At 34.9% G+C, this 19,592-nt stretch overlaps 1 protein-coding gene across 1 annotated transcript in view; it reads right to left on the reverse strand.

The window, feature by feature from the left end:
• Nucleotides 1-19,592, reverse strand: part of ASCC3 (activating signal cointegrator 1 complex subunit 3) — a 251,253-nt gene that overhangs the window by 131,152 nt on the left and 100,509 nt on the right. The window contains exons 12-13 of the mRNA XM_084201554.1: nt 14,829-15,005; nt 11,620-11,691 (exon numbers count right to left, since the gene is read on the reverse strand). Of these exons, the coding sequence (XP_084057680.1) occupies nt 11,620-11,691; nt 14,829-15,005 (249 nt within the window). The remainder of the gene's footprint in view (nt 1-11,619; nt 11,692-14,828; nt 15,006-19,592) is intronic.

Below are 19,592 nucleotides of genomic sequence, written 5' to 3' on the forward strand. Positions count from 1 at the left end.
TGTTATGATCTTTCCCATTTGCCCCAGGGACTCTGGGATTACTAGGCAAATCTTACTAGTAAGACCAAGGCAAAGAGCACATCGAATAGCTCAGTGTTACAGATGTTTTATGTCACAAGGTTTGCTACCCCATTCAGTAAAGAGCCACCATTTTCCTTAGCTGCCTTCCTGCTGCTGCTGTACTTGTGGAAGCCCTTTTTACTGTCGTTTACACACCTTGCCAGAGTCACCTTCAAACAGTTTGGCTTTCCTAATCCTATTTCTGCATGCTTGGACAGTGGTTTTATATTACTCCTGGGTCTTCTGTCCCTGTTTTACCCTCCCTTATCATGTTTGTCAGGGGTTTCTCATCCACACTTGCCTTGGGCCATTTTGCTTGATTTCCTGCATATCAGGATGGACTGTTCTTGAGCCTGGAAGATCTGATTCCTGAAAATCCCCTAACTCTTCCAGACCACCTGTCATAGAATTCTTTCAAGACTTCTGAAAAGGACAAAGTGTTCTCAAGCATCCCAGGACAATGCAGCTTTTTGCCTTGTTCCCTGTATTAGAACCTTGAACTCCACCATCTCATGGTCACTGCAGCCAAAACGTTCCCCAGCATTCAGATTCCCAACCTGTCTTTCCCTTTTTGGAAATACAAGGTACAGCACAGCATTAACCTTCAGCAGCTCCTCAATCATCTATGTTGGGAAATTGTCATCAATGCACTCCAGAAACTGGATTGCTTTTGTTCTGCTGTGCTGTCTCTCTAGCTGACATTGCAGTGGTAAAGTCCCTCCAGAAGGCCAGGGAGTACAAACATGAGGCTTCTTCTAGTTGTGCCTCATTTACTTTATTCCTGAGCAGTGTCAGTAGCAAAATCAACACTGCCTATGTCTATCTACTGGCTAATCCTCCTCCTAAACTCTCAGCTGGCTCATCATCCATCCCTAGGCAGAGCTCCAGGTATCCCTGCTGTGCTCTCAAACACAAGCTTCTTGCTGCCCTAACCTTGACCTTGATCAAGATTCTGTTTCCATCCATTGCAGCACTCAGTCATGTGAGGCACCACATCCCATCTCTGATCTCAATAACATCTTAGCTCAGCAATTAGGGATGCAAATCCCTAATTTCTCCCTTTTGTTCTGTGTGCTGCATGTCGCAATATACAGGCATTTCAGAGAGGCACTCAGCCATGCCCATGTAAAATGTGACATTGCATCCTCTGCCACTATGTAAAACTGAAAGATATAGGGGTGTGCTGTCATTTCCAGGCTATGGATGCATGGATGTATTTCAAGGCTATGGATAAAACAGCTATGGGCTTTAAGTGACACTGAGCCTCTAGCATTAAAATAGGAAACTCCCATGACATCAAACTTTTGCATTGGAGAACAGCCAGTGTTCACGCTGCAGTACTTATGGGAGGATGATTTAAGTGAAAATTACTTGCCCACATGAAACTTGATGACTCTGCCTTTAAAAAACAGTTATATACATTTTCCACTAAAGAAAACCTGTTTCAGAACACTATAATAGGATCTGTGCTATCTTCCATTTGTAGCACTAGCCAAAATATATCACAAACTGCAGAGGAAAAATGAATAGAGTGAAAATTAAAGCAGAGGGTGAATTAAAAATAAGACAAACAAACAATACTTTACTGACTTCTACAGGTAGTGGAAATTATTCTGAATTTTAATTGACAGGATAGAAATAGAAATAGCAATAACTATTCTTGTATAGAAAATTAAGCAAGAATAGCTAGTCTATTACTATGCAAATATATGTCATTAAGCAGTTAACAATTGCATTTTTGCAGATGCCAATGGACTTGAATGACAATTATTATTCAAAATTATAAGCAGCTTTTCACTGTATCTTTTTTTAGAAAAAACAAGATCATGCAATAATTTGTTTCAAGCATTCCCCTTTGTCCTGTTTTGACACTAACTATTTTGACTTTATATAACAAAATATGTTTCTGTGGTATAATAAACTATATTTTCAACACATATCATTCTAGATAAAGAGTTGTCATGTTCATCATGTCTCTTCTTATGTTTTTAAACCTATACTCACATGTCCGACATTCATAATATGCAAAAATGACCCAGGAGTCGGTGGTCATAAGCAGATTCTATTCAGCTTTACTAAAGGAAAGGAACAAAGAAGATACTGGAGAAATCTTTATATCTATTCCTGTTACTTTTACTTAAGCAAAAAAGATTAAGAAAGCTGCCATATTGCAAGTTGCCATCTCTATCTTCTGGTTTTGGTAACATAAACCTACTAAACACCTAAAAGAACAGTCATGATTTCTAATTTATTTTTTATCAGCATTGATTTAAAGACAGACCTTTATCCAGATTTTTGCTCCTAATCAACAGGTTTTCTATATCATCAGAAAAATAAAGAACTGCTTTCAAGGACAAGCAGTGTTTTTCATATGAAACTTACTAATTTATGAAGAACTTAAATGATGCATTTATTGCATCATTGAATCTTGTTCCTAAGCCCACATGCTACATACCTAGTCCTTCTCAAAATATCCTAGCCTAAATAAGAGCATCATAAATACCTCATGATTAAAAGGCATGCAATTACCCAAATGCAATATATTCTGGAATCATCTTTTCACCAGTAGCCACAAAGAAAACACTCAACACCACAGAATTACATAAATGAGAAACTTCATAGTCTGGAAAGCGATTAGAAATATAAAGTCAAAAGGGATTTTCTGATGCATTTTAGTGAAAATGTATTTTCCATCCTCATGGATTCCTCAAAATACCTTATTTTCTACAGCAACCTATGTTTCTGTGTATTTCTAATTGAAACCCACCAATGACATTACCATTGGATTCTCATTGGACCTGTTAAAAGTCCGTGACAAGCATAAGGTCTTGGTGGGCAGTAGCTGCCTTGGTAACAATTTACAGATGTTTTGACAAAACATCATGTATTATTTCCATAGTTGATACTAAGATGATAAATTAAGCACACAGATCCATTTCTTTCAGAGCTACAGGGCAAGAATTTTCAAAAGCTTTGAACCACTGACAATGCCTAACATATCTTTTGGAGTATCATTTAATCTTGCCATTGAATTCTTACTGAAAAATAATATGCAGCTGGCAGAAATGCACAGACTTAACTTCCTACAATCTTCTAGACTGCTAATGGTCTGCAGTGTCAAATCTGAAAAACAGCTTTTAACACAGAGCTACTAAAACTCATTGTATATGGCTGCAAGACTGGTCAAGCTGCCTTTGCCACACTTGCAGTAAATCTGCAGTAAATCTGCAACTCAACACTTCGGTCATCCACAAGAGGCCAGCTGGCTCAGGATGTAACTATCAATTACTTCATTTAAAAAATATTTTACGCTATGAGAAGTTGCTCATCTGGAATTAAATTTGATCCTTTTTTTTTGTTTTAATGATTCAATGCAAATTCATAATATCAGAGGAACAGTAATTCTAAACAGTAGCACTTGCTACCTCAGATAGCTGTAATTACCAATACTGACAACACTGAGTAGCTGTGCAGGACTGCAGACATAAACTGAACACCTCAGGTACTCAGAACTAACGAGAAAATATTACATTGGTGTTTCTGGTCTACATAAAATCATTGTGAACACCTGAGTGCACATATACAGACAAACTATTAGATAAATACAAGCATACATGCAAAATTTAGCATACTGCATAGAAACATTGCACATAAACATTTAGAAGGCTCCCTAATTGAAGAATGATGGGGTTTTATACACATAACTTGTTATAGCATCCATTTCTAGCAATTGCCTCAGTGGTTCATAAAGGCAGCTGACAAGGTATACGTTGAAAGTCAAATGAATTTGGCCAGAAAATATAGAGAAAAATAGTACATACATATAATTTGACAATAATATGAAACATCTGGTATAAAGCACTTTTTGAAGTGCACAGCACATCAATATACTATTTTCAATTAAAGTAAGAAACAAAATTTCATTTAAACGGGCATAAGATTATATTAACTATTATATCCTTAAAGTTGAAAAGGCAGTTATTGTGGAAATGAAGACCATAAATAAATGAGGAAGAGGCAGAACATAAAAAATAGTGCACCATCACTGAATTACTTTATGATTTTTTAAAGAAACCACACATAGAAATGGGCCATAATTGCGCAAAAACTGCAAAAGAAAATGATCTAAAACCTCAATTCTTCATTTAATCAGTTGACTGAGAAATAACATTTAAAATAATCAGTGATAATTTAGTTATCCTGCCAGGTCACTTTACCTTCTTTATTTGTCTATTTTTGTTCATACATGTGCACACATATAAATGTAGAAGCAATATATATACCTATATATACAAATAAGCTACACCAGGTGATGAAAGAGAAACAATCTGTGCAGATACAGAGGTACAAAAAATCAGGCTGAAATAAACTCTTTAAGCTCTAAAATGAAAATCTAGAAGAAAGCCCCAGTCTAGATGAAGAATGCATGCTAACAAACTCTGTAAATTCTCAGACTTATTTGTCCAAAGCATGCTATAAACACTATTTCACCAAGGAAAAAAATACTAGGACAAGCTTCATTCTCAAGGTACTAAGTCCCAGAGAGACCTCTGAAGAAAATAATGTTTTATTAAATCTTATCTCAAGACATGGCTATAAAAGCATTGTCAACAGCTCCAGTAACTAAGCTTATTAAACTTTTATCTTCACACGGCTTCTGCAGCCAAATAACAGCTGGAAAACTGATAATAAAGAAATTTAATCCATCATTTTTACGGATGAAATTAATACCTGTCAAATTCACTGCTGACAATTTAATATAATAGATTTAAATTAACTACTCTGTTTCTTTTTTAGTTTAAGATAACTCAGAAAAACAAGATGACACTTCTAAGTACTGCAAAGTTCAAGTCAATTGTTGTACATAGAGAACAATTACAAAGTCAATGCTTTATGTGCAATATGCATCACAGAACCAGTTCTGACTATATAAGTTTAAGTACAATTTGTTTCTTATCTGAGGAAACAAAAATCCTGATTTGAAAGAGTAAACTATTAAAAATCTGTGGAAGGTGACACTTAGAAATTATTCCAAAACTTTTAAAAAATTTAATGCACCTCAAAATTATTTCTAATGAACTAAATGTGGCCCAGTAGTGTAAGACATCATCTTAATTAAGAACATAAATTCTAAATAATAAAGCAATCTTGATCTCCAGAAAACTGCATAGTAACCACCCAATGCACAGACTAATTAAAAATGTTACAACTCTACATGGCTCTATTCTGCACATTCATTTAATTTTAATAGATAGAAGGTAAAGGCTTGTGACAGGTAAATCAGATGGAGTTGAGACAATACTGCAAAAGCAGAAGAGAACACAGTCCAGCCAAACCTAAAAAACTAGCTCAAAGGAGAAGTGTAAAAGCTCAGGAACTAACAATGTACTTCAAAAAGCACTTTCTTCAAAAGGTGAAAAAACTGAACTGAAATAAGCACAAAATGGGCAATTCAAAATCACCACTCACAGTGCCTCAACAAGAACAGATGGTTTGTATAAAGCTGTCCATTGTTACTTTTCATCCACATTTTTCATCCCAGTAGTGAGACTTCTAGCATGTTAATTCAAAAAAGGGTTGTTGTATCTCTACTGGCTTGCAGTTATTAGCTTTAGTTGAGTTGTTGCTAGTTTTGTACAATTACTACTTCTGCATTACTTTTCTGATGTGTTGAGGCTTTCAATACCGTACAGCATTTCAAAAATCCAAGTTCTTTGCAATAGACAATTCGACATCTTTTCCCGCTAGAAAAGCTGTTCCTTGCATACTGAAACCACTTCTTCTAAAGCCATGATGCCTCCTCAGTATTTATGTACTGACACCTTGAACCTCAATGTACTTATGTACTGACACCTTGAACCACAAACAGCTAGGGAATGAGAACCACAGAAAGGTGTTAGAGCTCCTACAAAACAGCCAGACTTTGCTATGAACTGAAAACACCAAGCTCAGTGACAAAATGAACTTTCAAGAAATCACAGAATAAGCTGAGCCAGAAGGGACACTCATGGATTGTCAAGTTCAGCTCCTAGGGTTTTTCTGAGTACCAGAGCTAGTGAAAGAAAAGATACTGTCATGTCAGACTTACACAGAAAAGTCACAAAAGTAATGGGAAAACAGGAATTATTGTCTTGAAAAGGAAAAGGGGTTTCAAAAGATAAGTGAATGCCAAAGGCACTCCAAGTTAAAAACTGTTATAAACAGACAAAATGGCAAAGGAGCAAAGGGCATTGGATATGTAACCAGGACTGAAACTTAGATACCTGTGAGTGAAGATGAGTAACAGAGTATATTAAGTCAGCAAAAAAAGCCATACAGGAGAACAAGGTGCAGAGAGAAAATCTTAGAGACCTGCTGAAACAACACCAAGGGCAAAGAAAACACAGGATTTCTTTTGAAGGTTTAAGCAATATCAAAGAGAATCACTTATAAGAAAAAAATAACAAGAAAATGAGGAAACAAAAGAGGTGCATAGACTGAGGAGAGTAGCAAAAGGAGTTTTATGACTGCAGTTTGAGGAAGAACCTTTCAAGAAAGCTTTCAAGGACTTCAGCAACAACTCTTCTAATTGATAATATAAGGAATTCATGGGATTTTTTGCTTGAAAGAATTTCAGACCAAAAAAAAAAAGAAAGAAAAAAAGGAAAGATAGCAAAGAGCAAGGTTCTGACAAACTCATAAGAGCAAAAATATTTAAGAGAGGATGGGGGCAATAGGAGAAATGTGAGATCATCTCCTGGTAAGCAAGCTAATGAGATAAACCAGCAAAAGCTCAGTAACAGGAGGAGACATAATGGATGTGAATTTATGAGTCAAAGTGAAAAACAGTTAACTCCCCAGGATATTAACTTAAACAACGTAAACAACTGAACCTTGACAAAGAGAGCAGCAGTTCAATATCTTAGACAAAGGAATTTAACATGAAATCAAAATTTACACATGATATGTTTTAGAGGAATACCCAAAATCTTACACATACTATCTTATTTCTCAAAACTCCTAAAAGTTTCTCAAATTTCTCAAATCATAACATGACAAGGGTATCATGTTATTGTCATAAATTGTTGATAAATACAGTATGATACGAATTGTCCTAAACTGTTATTGGAAGGAAAAGATTAAAGTGGAAGAATGGTGAGGAGGATGGCAGATTCACTCAAGTGACCTTGCAGATGGGATTTCCTAGGCCTGGAGATTAACAGTATGGGAAATCTCATATATTATGTCTACTGCTGTTTATCCTCTGTTTTGAAAAGCAGAATATCTGTGTTGAGATAACATAGATGCTCCCAGAGACTTGGAGGCACTCTCATGGACAAGCCTGAGATTGCTGTCCTGAGAGAGAGATCAAAGCTCAGAAATCATAAAAAGCACATGAAGATCACAGCAGGGTGGTACAATATGTGATAAATGGGTGCAAACAGCAGCCCCACTGCCCATCAGGAAGGGCTGAGCCTGGCAGTGACCAGGTGCTGCCTCAGGGTCCTCCAGTTAGCAAGGTAATGAAAAAAAATTAACACTTCACATTTCAGCCTGGGCTTGTGGTTGTTCTGGACACCTGCCTGTGTCAACACACACTGGCCAGTAATGTAATGTTTCAGTTTATTATAAAAATTATACTGACATGTGCAGTCTTCAGTCACTGTCTTTGCTGATCTTGTGAGGTTCTCCACAGGTTGTCTCAGAAAGGTGCTACTTGCACCCCTGCACTTGTTGCCATTAGATGCCCTTGTCACAATAAAATGTGATTTTTTTTTTTCAGCTTTGTATCTGAAATAATCCTTTTGGTTGATATGGCCCACTACTGGTGACTGTCTGAAAAAATACAGCTGTAATAACACTGAGAGAATGATAATTTTCAGTCACTTAGCCTTCACCTAGTTTTTAAGTGAAGAGCATCCTGGAAGAGAAATGCTGGAAAAATACTCCACCTGCACACCTGCAACTGAGCATGGAGTCATATTTCCTGAAAAAGGCTGCACAATTTTTTTCTTTCTTAATTTAAAGTATCTTTTGTTTATTAAGAGGTAGAAATAAAACTCTGACAGTGCAAATTAGTCCAGGAAGACTCAACATCTTTTTAGATTATAACAGAACATAGCAAATTTGAAGTATGACATGAAAACAAATATTCACCAACTAATATCAAGCATGGAAGGACAGTCCCAGAAAAGCAGACTTAACAGTACCAGAGGTTCTCACTTAAAGCTGTCTTAGGACATAGGATCTGCCAGAGAAAACTTCCAACCGATTTCTATACTGCTAGCAATCCTTCCAAATGAGCGCACTGATTTGAAAAGTACTTGGAAACCTTTGGGACATTCTCTGATCTTTTTCAGTCACAATAGGAAGTTTCTGTAACAAAAACCCCAGAAAAGTCAGTAGGGCAAGCCACTTATCAAACTTCCTCAAGTGAAACAAGAGGAGAATTGTGCTATAAGACAAATGTTATTGTTTCAGTTGCATTTGGTAATTCAAAGTGAAGCCTACAAATGAGACATCTCATTAGTTTGAGCAGATGGATCAAAATTAAAGACTGAATCACCAATTCTTAATTTCCCAGTAGCCAGGAAGAGCTGGAAGTCTTGCAGAGGATGAATGTTGAAAAATCAACATAAAAAGCATCTCTCCATCTGTCAAAACACATGCCTATAGAATGCAACTACTCCTACCAACCATAGCCTTAAAAAATGAAAATACACATACATCTAATAAAAACACATGGACATGTAACTCCAGCCAAACATCACACTGCAACCTACAATATGACATTGACACATCAGCATGAATTCCGTAAGAGTAAATTATTTAGTCTTGCTATCATAGAATTCTTTGAGAATGAACAGAACAATAAACAATGCTGAATTTAATTCATTAAAACCTTCTTGGCTTCTGGTCAAGAATCTTAAAAGAGACGACATTGTGAAAACTTGATGGCCACAGGAAGACCTACATTAACTCAAGCAACTTCAAGTGAGGGAAAGTGCTTTTCTCTGGTTCTGGTATTTCTTTCTTGCATTTCAGCATAAAACAGAACAGAAGTTTTAGGCTCTCTGGAGCATTGCTAATGAGATCTGTGTCTGTCATACATTATTCCTGAACAGATATAAAATCTCAACCGTGTCCTGAATGTCATACAGATACACAACACCTATGGAAATTTTTTCTTAAGTATTTGATGGAAAGAGATGAAAACACCTTTTTAAGAAATATATTTAGAAGCAACCACAGCTTTGTTAAAAAGCATAGGAAGTTTGCACATTTATGATGTAAATAAATACAAATTTTTTTGATAACACAAGCTAAGAAAGGTAACAGAGCATGATGATAACAGCCTATGGTGAATGTGGACACAAGGTAATGGGTTTCTAGAAACTTAGAAAATCAAAGGGCATTCTCAAAATTGTGAAAAGACACTGAAGAAAACCTTCCTAGTGTAATATTAATCATATTTGCTCACAATATTAATCTTCCACTATGGGGTAAGCATCTCACTGTAAATATATCTACATGACCTTTTTTTTTCATCTTTTTAAACATCTGCAGTTGGTCTAATGATTAGACAGATCATTTGTCATAGCAGACTCAGTAAATGGAAAACTCGAATTTTTCATGTGGTACAGTACTACATATCATAATTAGTAAATAAGCTGATGTGCTTGATTCTGCATCATCAAAGCCTGTATACTGGTACTTGTATATAATTAATCCCAGGTTATGATATTTTGCTTAATAAATATCAAGACCAATATGAATTAAAGAGTCCCGAGAAAAGTCCAATGTAACTGGTTGCTATTTACATGTTCTAAATGAGAGTTCTGCAACACAGCAGAATGAACACTTTCAAACAAAGAAAATTTACAACCATGTGAATCAAATTAACCAAAGTGTTCTGAAATCAAACTGGCATTTATATAGCAAGAGAAACCACACTTCTGCTTTGTCCAAAATTACACTTATATGGCTGTTGGTTTGAAATACAATTTTCAGAAACTGAGATCAGCAACAGCATCCTTTGCTGAAACTGAAACATTAAGTAGATTACAGTTCTTCTCTTCACTATTAAAACTGTAGCTCATGCCTTAAAACAAAACATTCATGCATCCAGCTGCTAGCACAAGATTCAAAACTATTCTCAAGAAAAGCTACAAAAACATCTCCTACTAGAATTGAACAACTTACTGTATTTCAATCTTTTCAAATAATATCATATATGTTTGCAGTCACTTTTTCCCCCAATATGAAGAAAAGAAAGGGGAAGAAAGGTTCAATAAATATGCCAAAACAGTATACAGACTCCCTGCTGGGAAATCCAAGATACATTACTTAAGTACTACTGATTTAAAGACTCTGCCACTTGCACTTGAGCAAGTGAAAATAAACAGAATCAAAACAAGAAATGAAAGATAAGAAACTAAATGCACTTCAGTGTTAGGAATTTGATAATGTTTTTGCATAATTGACAATGAGAAGAAAACAAACAAAAGTTCCCTTGGTGCTGCTAAAAAATTTAATTAACAGTCTTCACTCAGGAAAATAACAGTATTTCCATAAGTAATCTTCATGAAAGTTTTCTGAACATAACAACCATAACTGATATCAACAAGAGAAGATAAGTGGAAGAATGGAGTTAAAGTAAGGCAGTGGGGCAGGAGGACTAGGAGGCTGTTGCTGAAGCAATTTTTTCCTTCTCAAGTCATAAACCAACTGTTCAAAAAAAACCACAATGAATTTTTTTGTGAAGAGCAAAAAATGTGCACATCTTAGTGCAACTGTACAGGACAGAGTTTCTCTCTTTTATATAAATGTTATTTACTGAAAAGCCCCTTCAAGCATCATAGAGCACTAGCATTTATTCTTGCTTTGAAGAGGTGCCATACTTGCTTTATGTGCAAAGTTCTAACAAAAATGAGACATTGTGTGGGAGTAATTCAGGACCACAATCATAATAGAATGAGAAACTATTCAGGCAAATGAGTTAGGCCTGTATTCTTAGTTGAGGGGAATGTCAGACTTGAAAATTCGCTGCAGAAACCTCTATTGTAAAGCAAAATGAAGGATTACTTCCCTTAAAAAGAAAACAAAACACAAACCCCAGGATATTTCAAATGACTTATGCTGAGCCCTTACATACCATGTCTTGAACACTGAGTAATTCTCATCTCTCATCTCTAACACAAAAGACTAGAATTTGAAAGATATAGGAAAGGCTAAGAAGAATTATTAAGTGCTTCATTTTTTATTTTTTTAATCTTTTAGAGACTTGTAAGGTCTCTAAAGTACTGACCTAATTTGCCTTGTAATTTAAAAAAAAGTGACATAAATACACATTAATTACTTTACAGATATATAAAGAACTGGGAATTTTGACCTCTGTTAGAAGCTAACACTAATTAGTCAGTTTACGTTTTCTTGCATGCTATTTCTATGAAGTGTTTCTAGGGTTAGAGGCTACCTCTGAAGTGACATATTATAAAAGAATAATTCTCAAAACATCACTGTGATGATTTAAATTTTTTATGTATATTCTGAATGGAAAGTAAACTAAAACATAAATACCTGGTGTCCAGCCATTATTTGCTTCAGCACACTTTCATAACATACTTCATCCATATGATTCAGCTGCTGCACCTGAAAAACAAACATCACATCCATATTAAAAAAATCTCTGTCTTTACAGATTATCTACTATGTATCAAGCAATTTAGAGCGATCCTTGAAAGATGAATTTGATTATACAATTAAATTTATAGTATATCAATTCCCATTCCAACAATAGCATTTTGCTTTTAAACTCAGAAATAAAACATGAAAACACATAGATAAAGTATGAGTAAGGGCAGTTAATACAACATTTATTATGTGACTTTGCTGGTGTTTCTTAATGACCAAAGAGAAGTAACCCAGTTTTTTAATTTATCTGTTTCATATTAAGGAATCTTACTTCTACAAGATATTGAGGAAATATCAATTTAATATATCTTATCTAGAATTAAGGCTTTCTATCTGGTATATAAAAATAGTTTTTACATTGCATACATATGTATTTTTTTATCTCCAGGAAATTACTGATAGTTTTTTTGCCATAGAGAACAGAAATTTTTTTCATAGTTGGGTCATACACAGAAAACATTTTGAGTACCATGTAAAGAGTTTCCAATTATAGGTTAAAAAAATGTTTAAGAAAGATTTCAGGTGAAATAAAGAATATTCTTCAACCTATTCTAAAGATTTTTTTTCAGTTTCTTTAATGCATTGCAATATAAATAGCGTATATCTACTTGAATGCACCTCAGTATTAACGTTGTGACAAATCAAAATAAATAAATTCCAATATCATAACAAGAATTCTATTCCACATTTGTGCATTCGTGTCTTACAAGCAAATTGTTTTGGCACAAAGAAATGTTCTACAAAAGCAAATCAGGTACATATTTCAAAATGGAAATTTAATACTTGGACTTAATACTAGAATAGATGAAAGGTGAAAAACAAAGCTTTAAAACAGCTTTATAGGTAAGAGAACATTTGTCTTTGAAACTGCACAAATATAGTAATTAAAAGATGAGAAAATATGGGCACATCTGCTAAAGACAAGCACTTAGTCTAATCATTCTTAAATTGAGAGGTTAGCATTTTACCGAATATTTTTTTCAAATAATACCAAGTGCAAATCATTAAGGAGAAACTTACAAGAGCAGTGCCTAAATACACATGAACATATATGCATACGTACACATACTAGAAAATTAACTTTACATATTCTTTGCATTTATACCCAAAGACAAAAACATAAACATGCATGAAGAAAGAAGACTGATATTAAAGAAAAATGTCTGACATTAACAGACCTTGACTGAACAAGTCAAACCTTAGTCTTCGTGCCATATGCTCCAAGAATTTCAACATACAGAGTTTTAAGAGCTTTTCTGGATAACTTCTATGCATAATAAATACATCACGCTGTCCCTGCCTTTGAAAGCTTGCCTAGAGTTTGCACGTGGCTCTGTAAATTGCTAATCAGCTCCAAATTTTGGAGGAGTTTTTTTTTTGGATGCAGGATTCCAGCAAACTATGGCAAAGCATTTACCTAAAGTAACTAACAGCCTTCCATCTCCTTGCAACTCCTTAGTGTGCCTATAGACATAGCTCTGACTGCACTTGCGGATGGTCTGCAATAACAGCTTTTGATCCTGGACTTACACTGCTTTCCTCCTCTCATGAAGACCACAAGGATGTTGAGATTGGCAGTAATTAGGCAGCTTTAGTATTAGTATTATCCTGAATACAATCCTTTTTCAAAGAGGCTTAATACGTCTACATTTTGCTTGCTGTAAAGTGTATTATCTCGATTGTAAAATATATTTTGCTCTGTGAAATTGTAATGACAATCTTCTGAAAAATAAAATAATATCTCCTGGCTGCCGTATTATCAAAACAGTCTGCCAGGTATGCACATTTCAGAATAACTATTACCTCCTAATACTTCCTCATCTCCTTATGCTTCTTTGGAAAATTACTGGTTTTTAAATAATTTCAAATTTTAGAAGATTTATTTATATCTGATTTTTTGAATCCTAAATGCATTGTAAAGTGAGTTGGAAAAAAGGGAGTGTTTTCTCTTTTCTTATTATATAGTGAAAATAAACTAAATATTAGAATCAAGTTGCAGTGAAAGATGAATTGAAAGTAACAGCAAGAGTGAAGGTATTAAAAGCAATTAATGAAGACTAAAATATGCAAATAATGGTAAGCACCATATGGTAAACTAGTCTTATAGATTTAAATAGATACAGATTTGAAACATATCCCACAGTTGTAAAATAAGTTCCTCTCCTGCACTACTAATGGAATGACTACTTAAATAACCTAGTAAGAAAGGCAATGTCCATTTTTACAAAAACTAAACAAAATGCTATGATTGATTAAGCCATGAAATTACCTTTTGATTGAAAATGTCTTGATTTCTATTAATTTAAATCACACGTGAACAATATTTTTTTGAAAAGTTTAACTACATTAACCTTAATTATAAGATAACGAGAGGCATGGGAAATCTATGTAAAATGTTTGTATAAACTCCTGTATTTAAAACTCCTGTATTTAAAGAACTATCATTTACATTTCAAGTGTCACTACACTAATGATTTTTAATAAGAATATTATAACCAACTGTTGTCTTAATGCTTCCCAAAACGAGCAATAGCACAAGGAGTAAAGAAGCATATTTAGGGATTACTTTAAATACAGTTTCTATCAATACGTACATATGATAATTAATGGCTTAGTATGCTAAGGTTTTCATCAGTAACTTTAGTATTAACGCATGTTGTGTTTATATATATATATTCGGATTAAAAAAATTAGTATTTTTCTTATAGCATTCCTCATGCATCCTTACAGCCAAACAAGATTCACCACATGGAAACCTGAAATGAAAGAGGCAGAATAATCAGCTGCTAATGTGACTCTGCAGTTGAAGGTGATGATTTCTTCTTCACCGAGCAAAATTTAGCAGTGAAGAAGAGGCAATGCAAAGTTAAATAACTTTGTATCTAACTGCAACGAGGCCTGCTTACAAGTATGGTAAACTGAAGAAGATTCTAAAAGTACCTCTCAATTATGTATAACTTTATACAAAAGAAAATATGCTTCAAAAAAAAAATTGTAGTACAATAAACAAGTACCCCATACGCATACATACATGAAGCATGATCAAAAAGAGACCCCAAACAGCAACCTTTTGTTAGGCATTCATTATTCCCTACCTTATTGGTTGTCTTGATCCCTATAAAGGTTTGTCCCAGAGGTACGGGTCGGAAACGGCCATCAAAGTAGAATAATCCAATGTAGGGATTGACATGCAGAAATGTAGCAACATCAAGATAATTGGGTAATGTAGCTGAAAGGCCCAAAATCCTGATCATGCTTTGTGTAGATTCAACCTATTAAAAAATCAGAAAAACTGTAAATTTTCCAAATGTTGTAAGCCAAGGAATCAAGAACAGGGTTTTAAAACATCCCTTATAAAACATTAATGTGAAAGAAACAGTTAACACTTTCTACAAAAGGTGAACAATACATGTGAGTTGGTGATTATCCTGTATTGAAGGAACCGGTGCATTCCGCAATTCCATCAAATCTTGCTTATTCACCTTTCTATTTTATTGTACTTTTGCCCTCCAAAAGGTGAGCTAGTCATTAACTGACATGGAGGAACAATAGCAGAAAACTGGCTTTGTTAAGAAGGAATAGTCCAATTTATAGGCAAAACTGTGACACATGATTTGGTGTCTTTTCTTTCTTACTCCACATCAGACCACTATTCTGGAAAGAAAAAGAAATCTTATTTGTGCCACTCCTCTGTCTTAGCTTTTTGCTTCCACTACTCTCTCAGACAATGTATTCTAGTTCTTTGTAACTGGCAGTTTATTCTAATTTCTTCTTTTCAAAAATCTTTAATTCCTCAAATGTTTGGTTTACATGCCTTCCCATTTAATAAGGGACAGAAATGGTGCTTTACAACTAAATGTTCTGTTCCATACAAAAGCCTGCATATTATATGTATTTTCAGGTAATTTTCAAAAAGAATGAAAGCACTCAGAAGACCTGAATGAACAAAGTACACAAAAATTTTCCCATTTCCTTCTGGAACATTAGGAGCTGTGTAGGCTGGCTCACAACTAGCATAATTATTTAAAACCAGAGTTCACAGTAATTTGATTATAAAGCCTTTTTAGACACTGTAACTGAAGCCATATATAAGGTTCTCAACTAGTCTCAAATGGGTGAATGTCTCAAGATGAGTAAGGCTGGTAAATTCCACCTGGCTAAATCCTATTCAAAAAATATGAGGCTTTACTTAGATTTTTATTTACTCACCTGTTTTGAGTTCAAGTGAAAGGAATGCAATTAAAACAGTTAAATTTAAAGTTTTCAAAATAGATGATTAAAAGAGCATTCTCAAGGAAGATAAAATAATACTAAACCATAACTCAGACCTGAAGAATAGGAAGCACACCAAAATATTAAACTAAATCTCAAAATGAACCATGGACCCAAACACCTGGACATTAAAACTGTGGCTGCAAACAACTAAATGACACAGAAAAGCTGCAGACCAATTCTGCACTTGCACAAGAGCAGTTTTCCAAAGGAAAGCTCCATGTACAATAAAATATGATATGTAAATGCCAACTGGGACAAATGAGATTTCATTTTCTGAAGTCTTCCATCTACAACAGGGAACAAAAGCAGTGTTCAAAAGCACAAGGAAGCTTTGCCACTTCTTACACAACTTTTTTTGGCCGGATTATGTGATAACCTGAGGGTTACAGTCATCATCAAGCACACAGTTTTGAGCTGTTTGAGTTTTGGGTTTTTTTTGAGAGGTGGGGGAGGTTTGCAGGGTGAGTTGTTTCCTCCTTTGTCTGTTTGGCTTTTTCTGGTTTTGGCATGCTCCCACGGAGTACCATATCCTTCTGCACTGACCTTAATGTCTGCAGGGCTGTTTCTCATGTTTTTTTCCCTCCCAACTGCTGCACAGTGTTTTTACTCTTTCTTAGCCATGCTTTACCAGAGGTGCCACCACCTCTGGCTGGTCAGAGCCCGCTGTAAGTGGCCACATCTTGCTCATTGAGCTGCAGCCACCCCTCCCCACAGACACAATGCAGCCCCCTCAGCCAACACCTGGGCATCTGTGGTGCAAAATTTTCTTTTACTCAGTGCTTATACACTCTATTTTTAAGCTTGAATCTGTAAGCACAATTACCACTTGCTGATATATGCACCCTGTAGATTGTTCACAATTGCCTAATAAGTACAGCAATCTTAAAGTGTAACTGAGCTCCCATCTGGAAAACATTACTTGATTTTGCTAAATTCAATAACAATATTTTTTTCAAATCTCCTAAGAGCCTGAAAGCACTAGTTTGAAAGTATGCTTGCTTCCATCTGAAGGCAAGAAAGCATTTCAAGTATTTAAGCAATTAACAAGGACATTGCTTAATAACCATGGACATATGTATTTTTACAGCAATTAAACGTAAGATATTTTTTCAAGGATTTTTTTAAAAATAAAAACAGTGCCTAGAGAACAGTTACAATTTACTGATAGTTGCCACTTTCAAAACCTTAGTAAAACAAAGAAGCCACTGAATGTTGCTGACCTGGCAGGTGACCCTGGAGCTAAGGATCTTATTGAAAACCCCGAATTAACAATCCACATGACAACTGAAGCTGACAGTTAACACAAGCAAATAATTAAGATTACTAATATATTTAGAGCATATTTTTAAAACCCCTTCCATCAGACCAGGTTGTTCAGAGCCCCTACACTTAAAGAGATAGGACATCCACATCTCTGGGAAACTTATTCCAGTGTCTCACCACCTTCACAGTCAAGAACATCTTCCTAATATCCAAACAAAACCTACTCTTAGTTTAAAGCATTTTCCCCTTGTCTTATCACTACGTGCCCTTGTAAAAAGACCCTCTTCAGCTTTCTTTTAAGTGCCCTTCAGGTACTGAAAGGTAGTAAGATGACCCAGTTGCTTCGTTTATCGAGGCTGAACACTCCCAGTTCTCACAGCCCTTCCCCAAGGGGAAGGTAGTCCATCCCTCTAATCATCTTAATAAGACTCTAAATCATTCCATCAATTTCCTTAAGTTCTTTCAAGGCCATGAAAACAAAACAAAAAAATCTTTATTTTTTTACCATCTACTTTTGTATTTGTTCATGAAAAAGATATATATAATTTGTATACATATATAAAATAACCAAGATGGAAAAAGAGGGACACTTACACTAAAATAAAAAATGTATCATAACAATTCTTCAAATTATTTTATGTCCAGATCAAATTCAAACCTATGTGTTTAGTTTATGCATATCATTGCATGCTGATAGAGAACAATTCTCTCAATTATACATGGCAATATAAAAACATCAGTGACTGAAACTGCGTTAAACTTAAAAAATAAAAAACCAAGACTACTTGAATATGCGACCATAACGCGATTTATTTTTGCATTTTCTCTGTGATTATAATTCAGTTTCAACTATGTATCTATTATTCATCTATCCAAGCACTATAGAAACTTGATTTTCCATAATGGTTTATAGAATTCTAACACATTTTTATAACAGAGTTCTCTGCATACATTTTTTGACTACTTTTCTGACTTCGCCTTGAAGAACAAGCACTAACATCTTACTCTCAGGTGCTTCTAAAGAACAATAAGCCTTGAAAATCTACAGATGCCTTTTGTAAATACAGATCATTAAAAAATTAGTATTTTTCAACTACTGGATCACTTATTATTTGATCCTAGAAGTCCCAACTAGAGATTATACCTTCATATACAAGAAACCATGAACCCACAGCCTTTTCCTGAAACGGTAGTAGAAATTACTGATAACACAATTAGGAAGACAAAATTTTCTGTTTACATTGCATATTGGTGGCTGGTGGTAGGCAGCTAAGTGCCTTTTCTTCACTACTAATACTCAGCCTCTAACATTTCATTCTTTACATGTGTTTAATTATCCCAGTAAAACAATAAGCACCATTTGAAATTTACGAGGGTTTCCTTGAAAACCTGAACTGACACAGTATTTGCACAACAGGTTCTTTAAAAGCCTCTACTGTGTTTCACTGGTTTGATGTTACACTGGAAGTGAGAAATAAAATTGCCATTGCTATAATTAATTGACATATCTAACTAGTATATCTAATTCAGATGCATTCCTGATGGCATGTGGAGAATTGACAGCATTCGTAGAACACAATTACTACACCATGAAATTCCATGTATACAGAAAAAAAAATCAGAAGATAGCAATGCCAGTATTGATTTCCACACAAGCATCATCTGCATTTACGCTGTAAATGATAAAGGATCAGGTATGGGAAGTGCCCCTCTGGACTGTAAATTGATCACAGCAGGATCATTTTCTTCTAATAGGGTTTTACATTTGCATATCGTTACATTACAGCCGCCACTTGAGAGCATACAGTGTGTGCATAGAGATACTCTTTTATCTGACTTCTAAAGTTCTCCCTGAACTTTGTGATCTTGGCAGCTTTCCCATTTCCATGTATTAAAATATCACATTCACAGAATGAATTACAGTCACGCTGGAAATTGTATCTCTGATTGTTCAACTTGAGCACAGAATTAAGTGAAGCAGACAAGTTTACACATTTTAATCTTTGAAGAATTGTCTGCTGGTTAGAAATTAATCTGACATTCAGATGACCCAGGATCAGTTCAACACACCCTCTACAGTCAGCCTTTATGCCCTTCACATCTACACTAAAGACAAGATACTCAGAAAATTAGACAAACATTTCTTAGCTTTTAGTGCAGGTGTGCAAAAAGATGAACCTTAAATTAGGTTCTTGGGTCCCCTGTTCAGTGGTAGTAAGAATGAAGTACTACATTAGTTATTAGTTACATATATATATATAACTGTTATAGATATCCTACCCACAGAACGGCTCTGTCTCACAGGATCTGTGCTATTCATC

Source organism: Fringilla coelebs (genome assembly GCF_963513975.1).
Source record: "Fringilla coelebs genome assembly, chromosome: 3".
Classification (NCBI taxonomy): domain Eukaryota; kingdom Metazoa; phylum Chordata; class Aves; order Passeriformes; family Fringillidae; genus Fringilla; species Fringilla coelebs.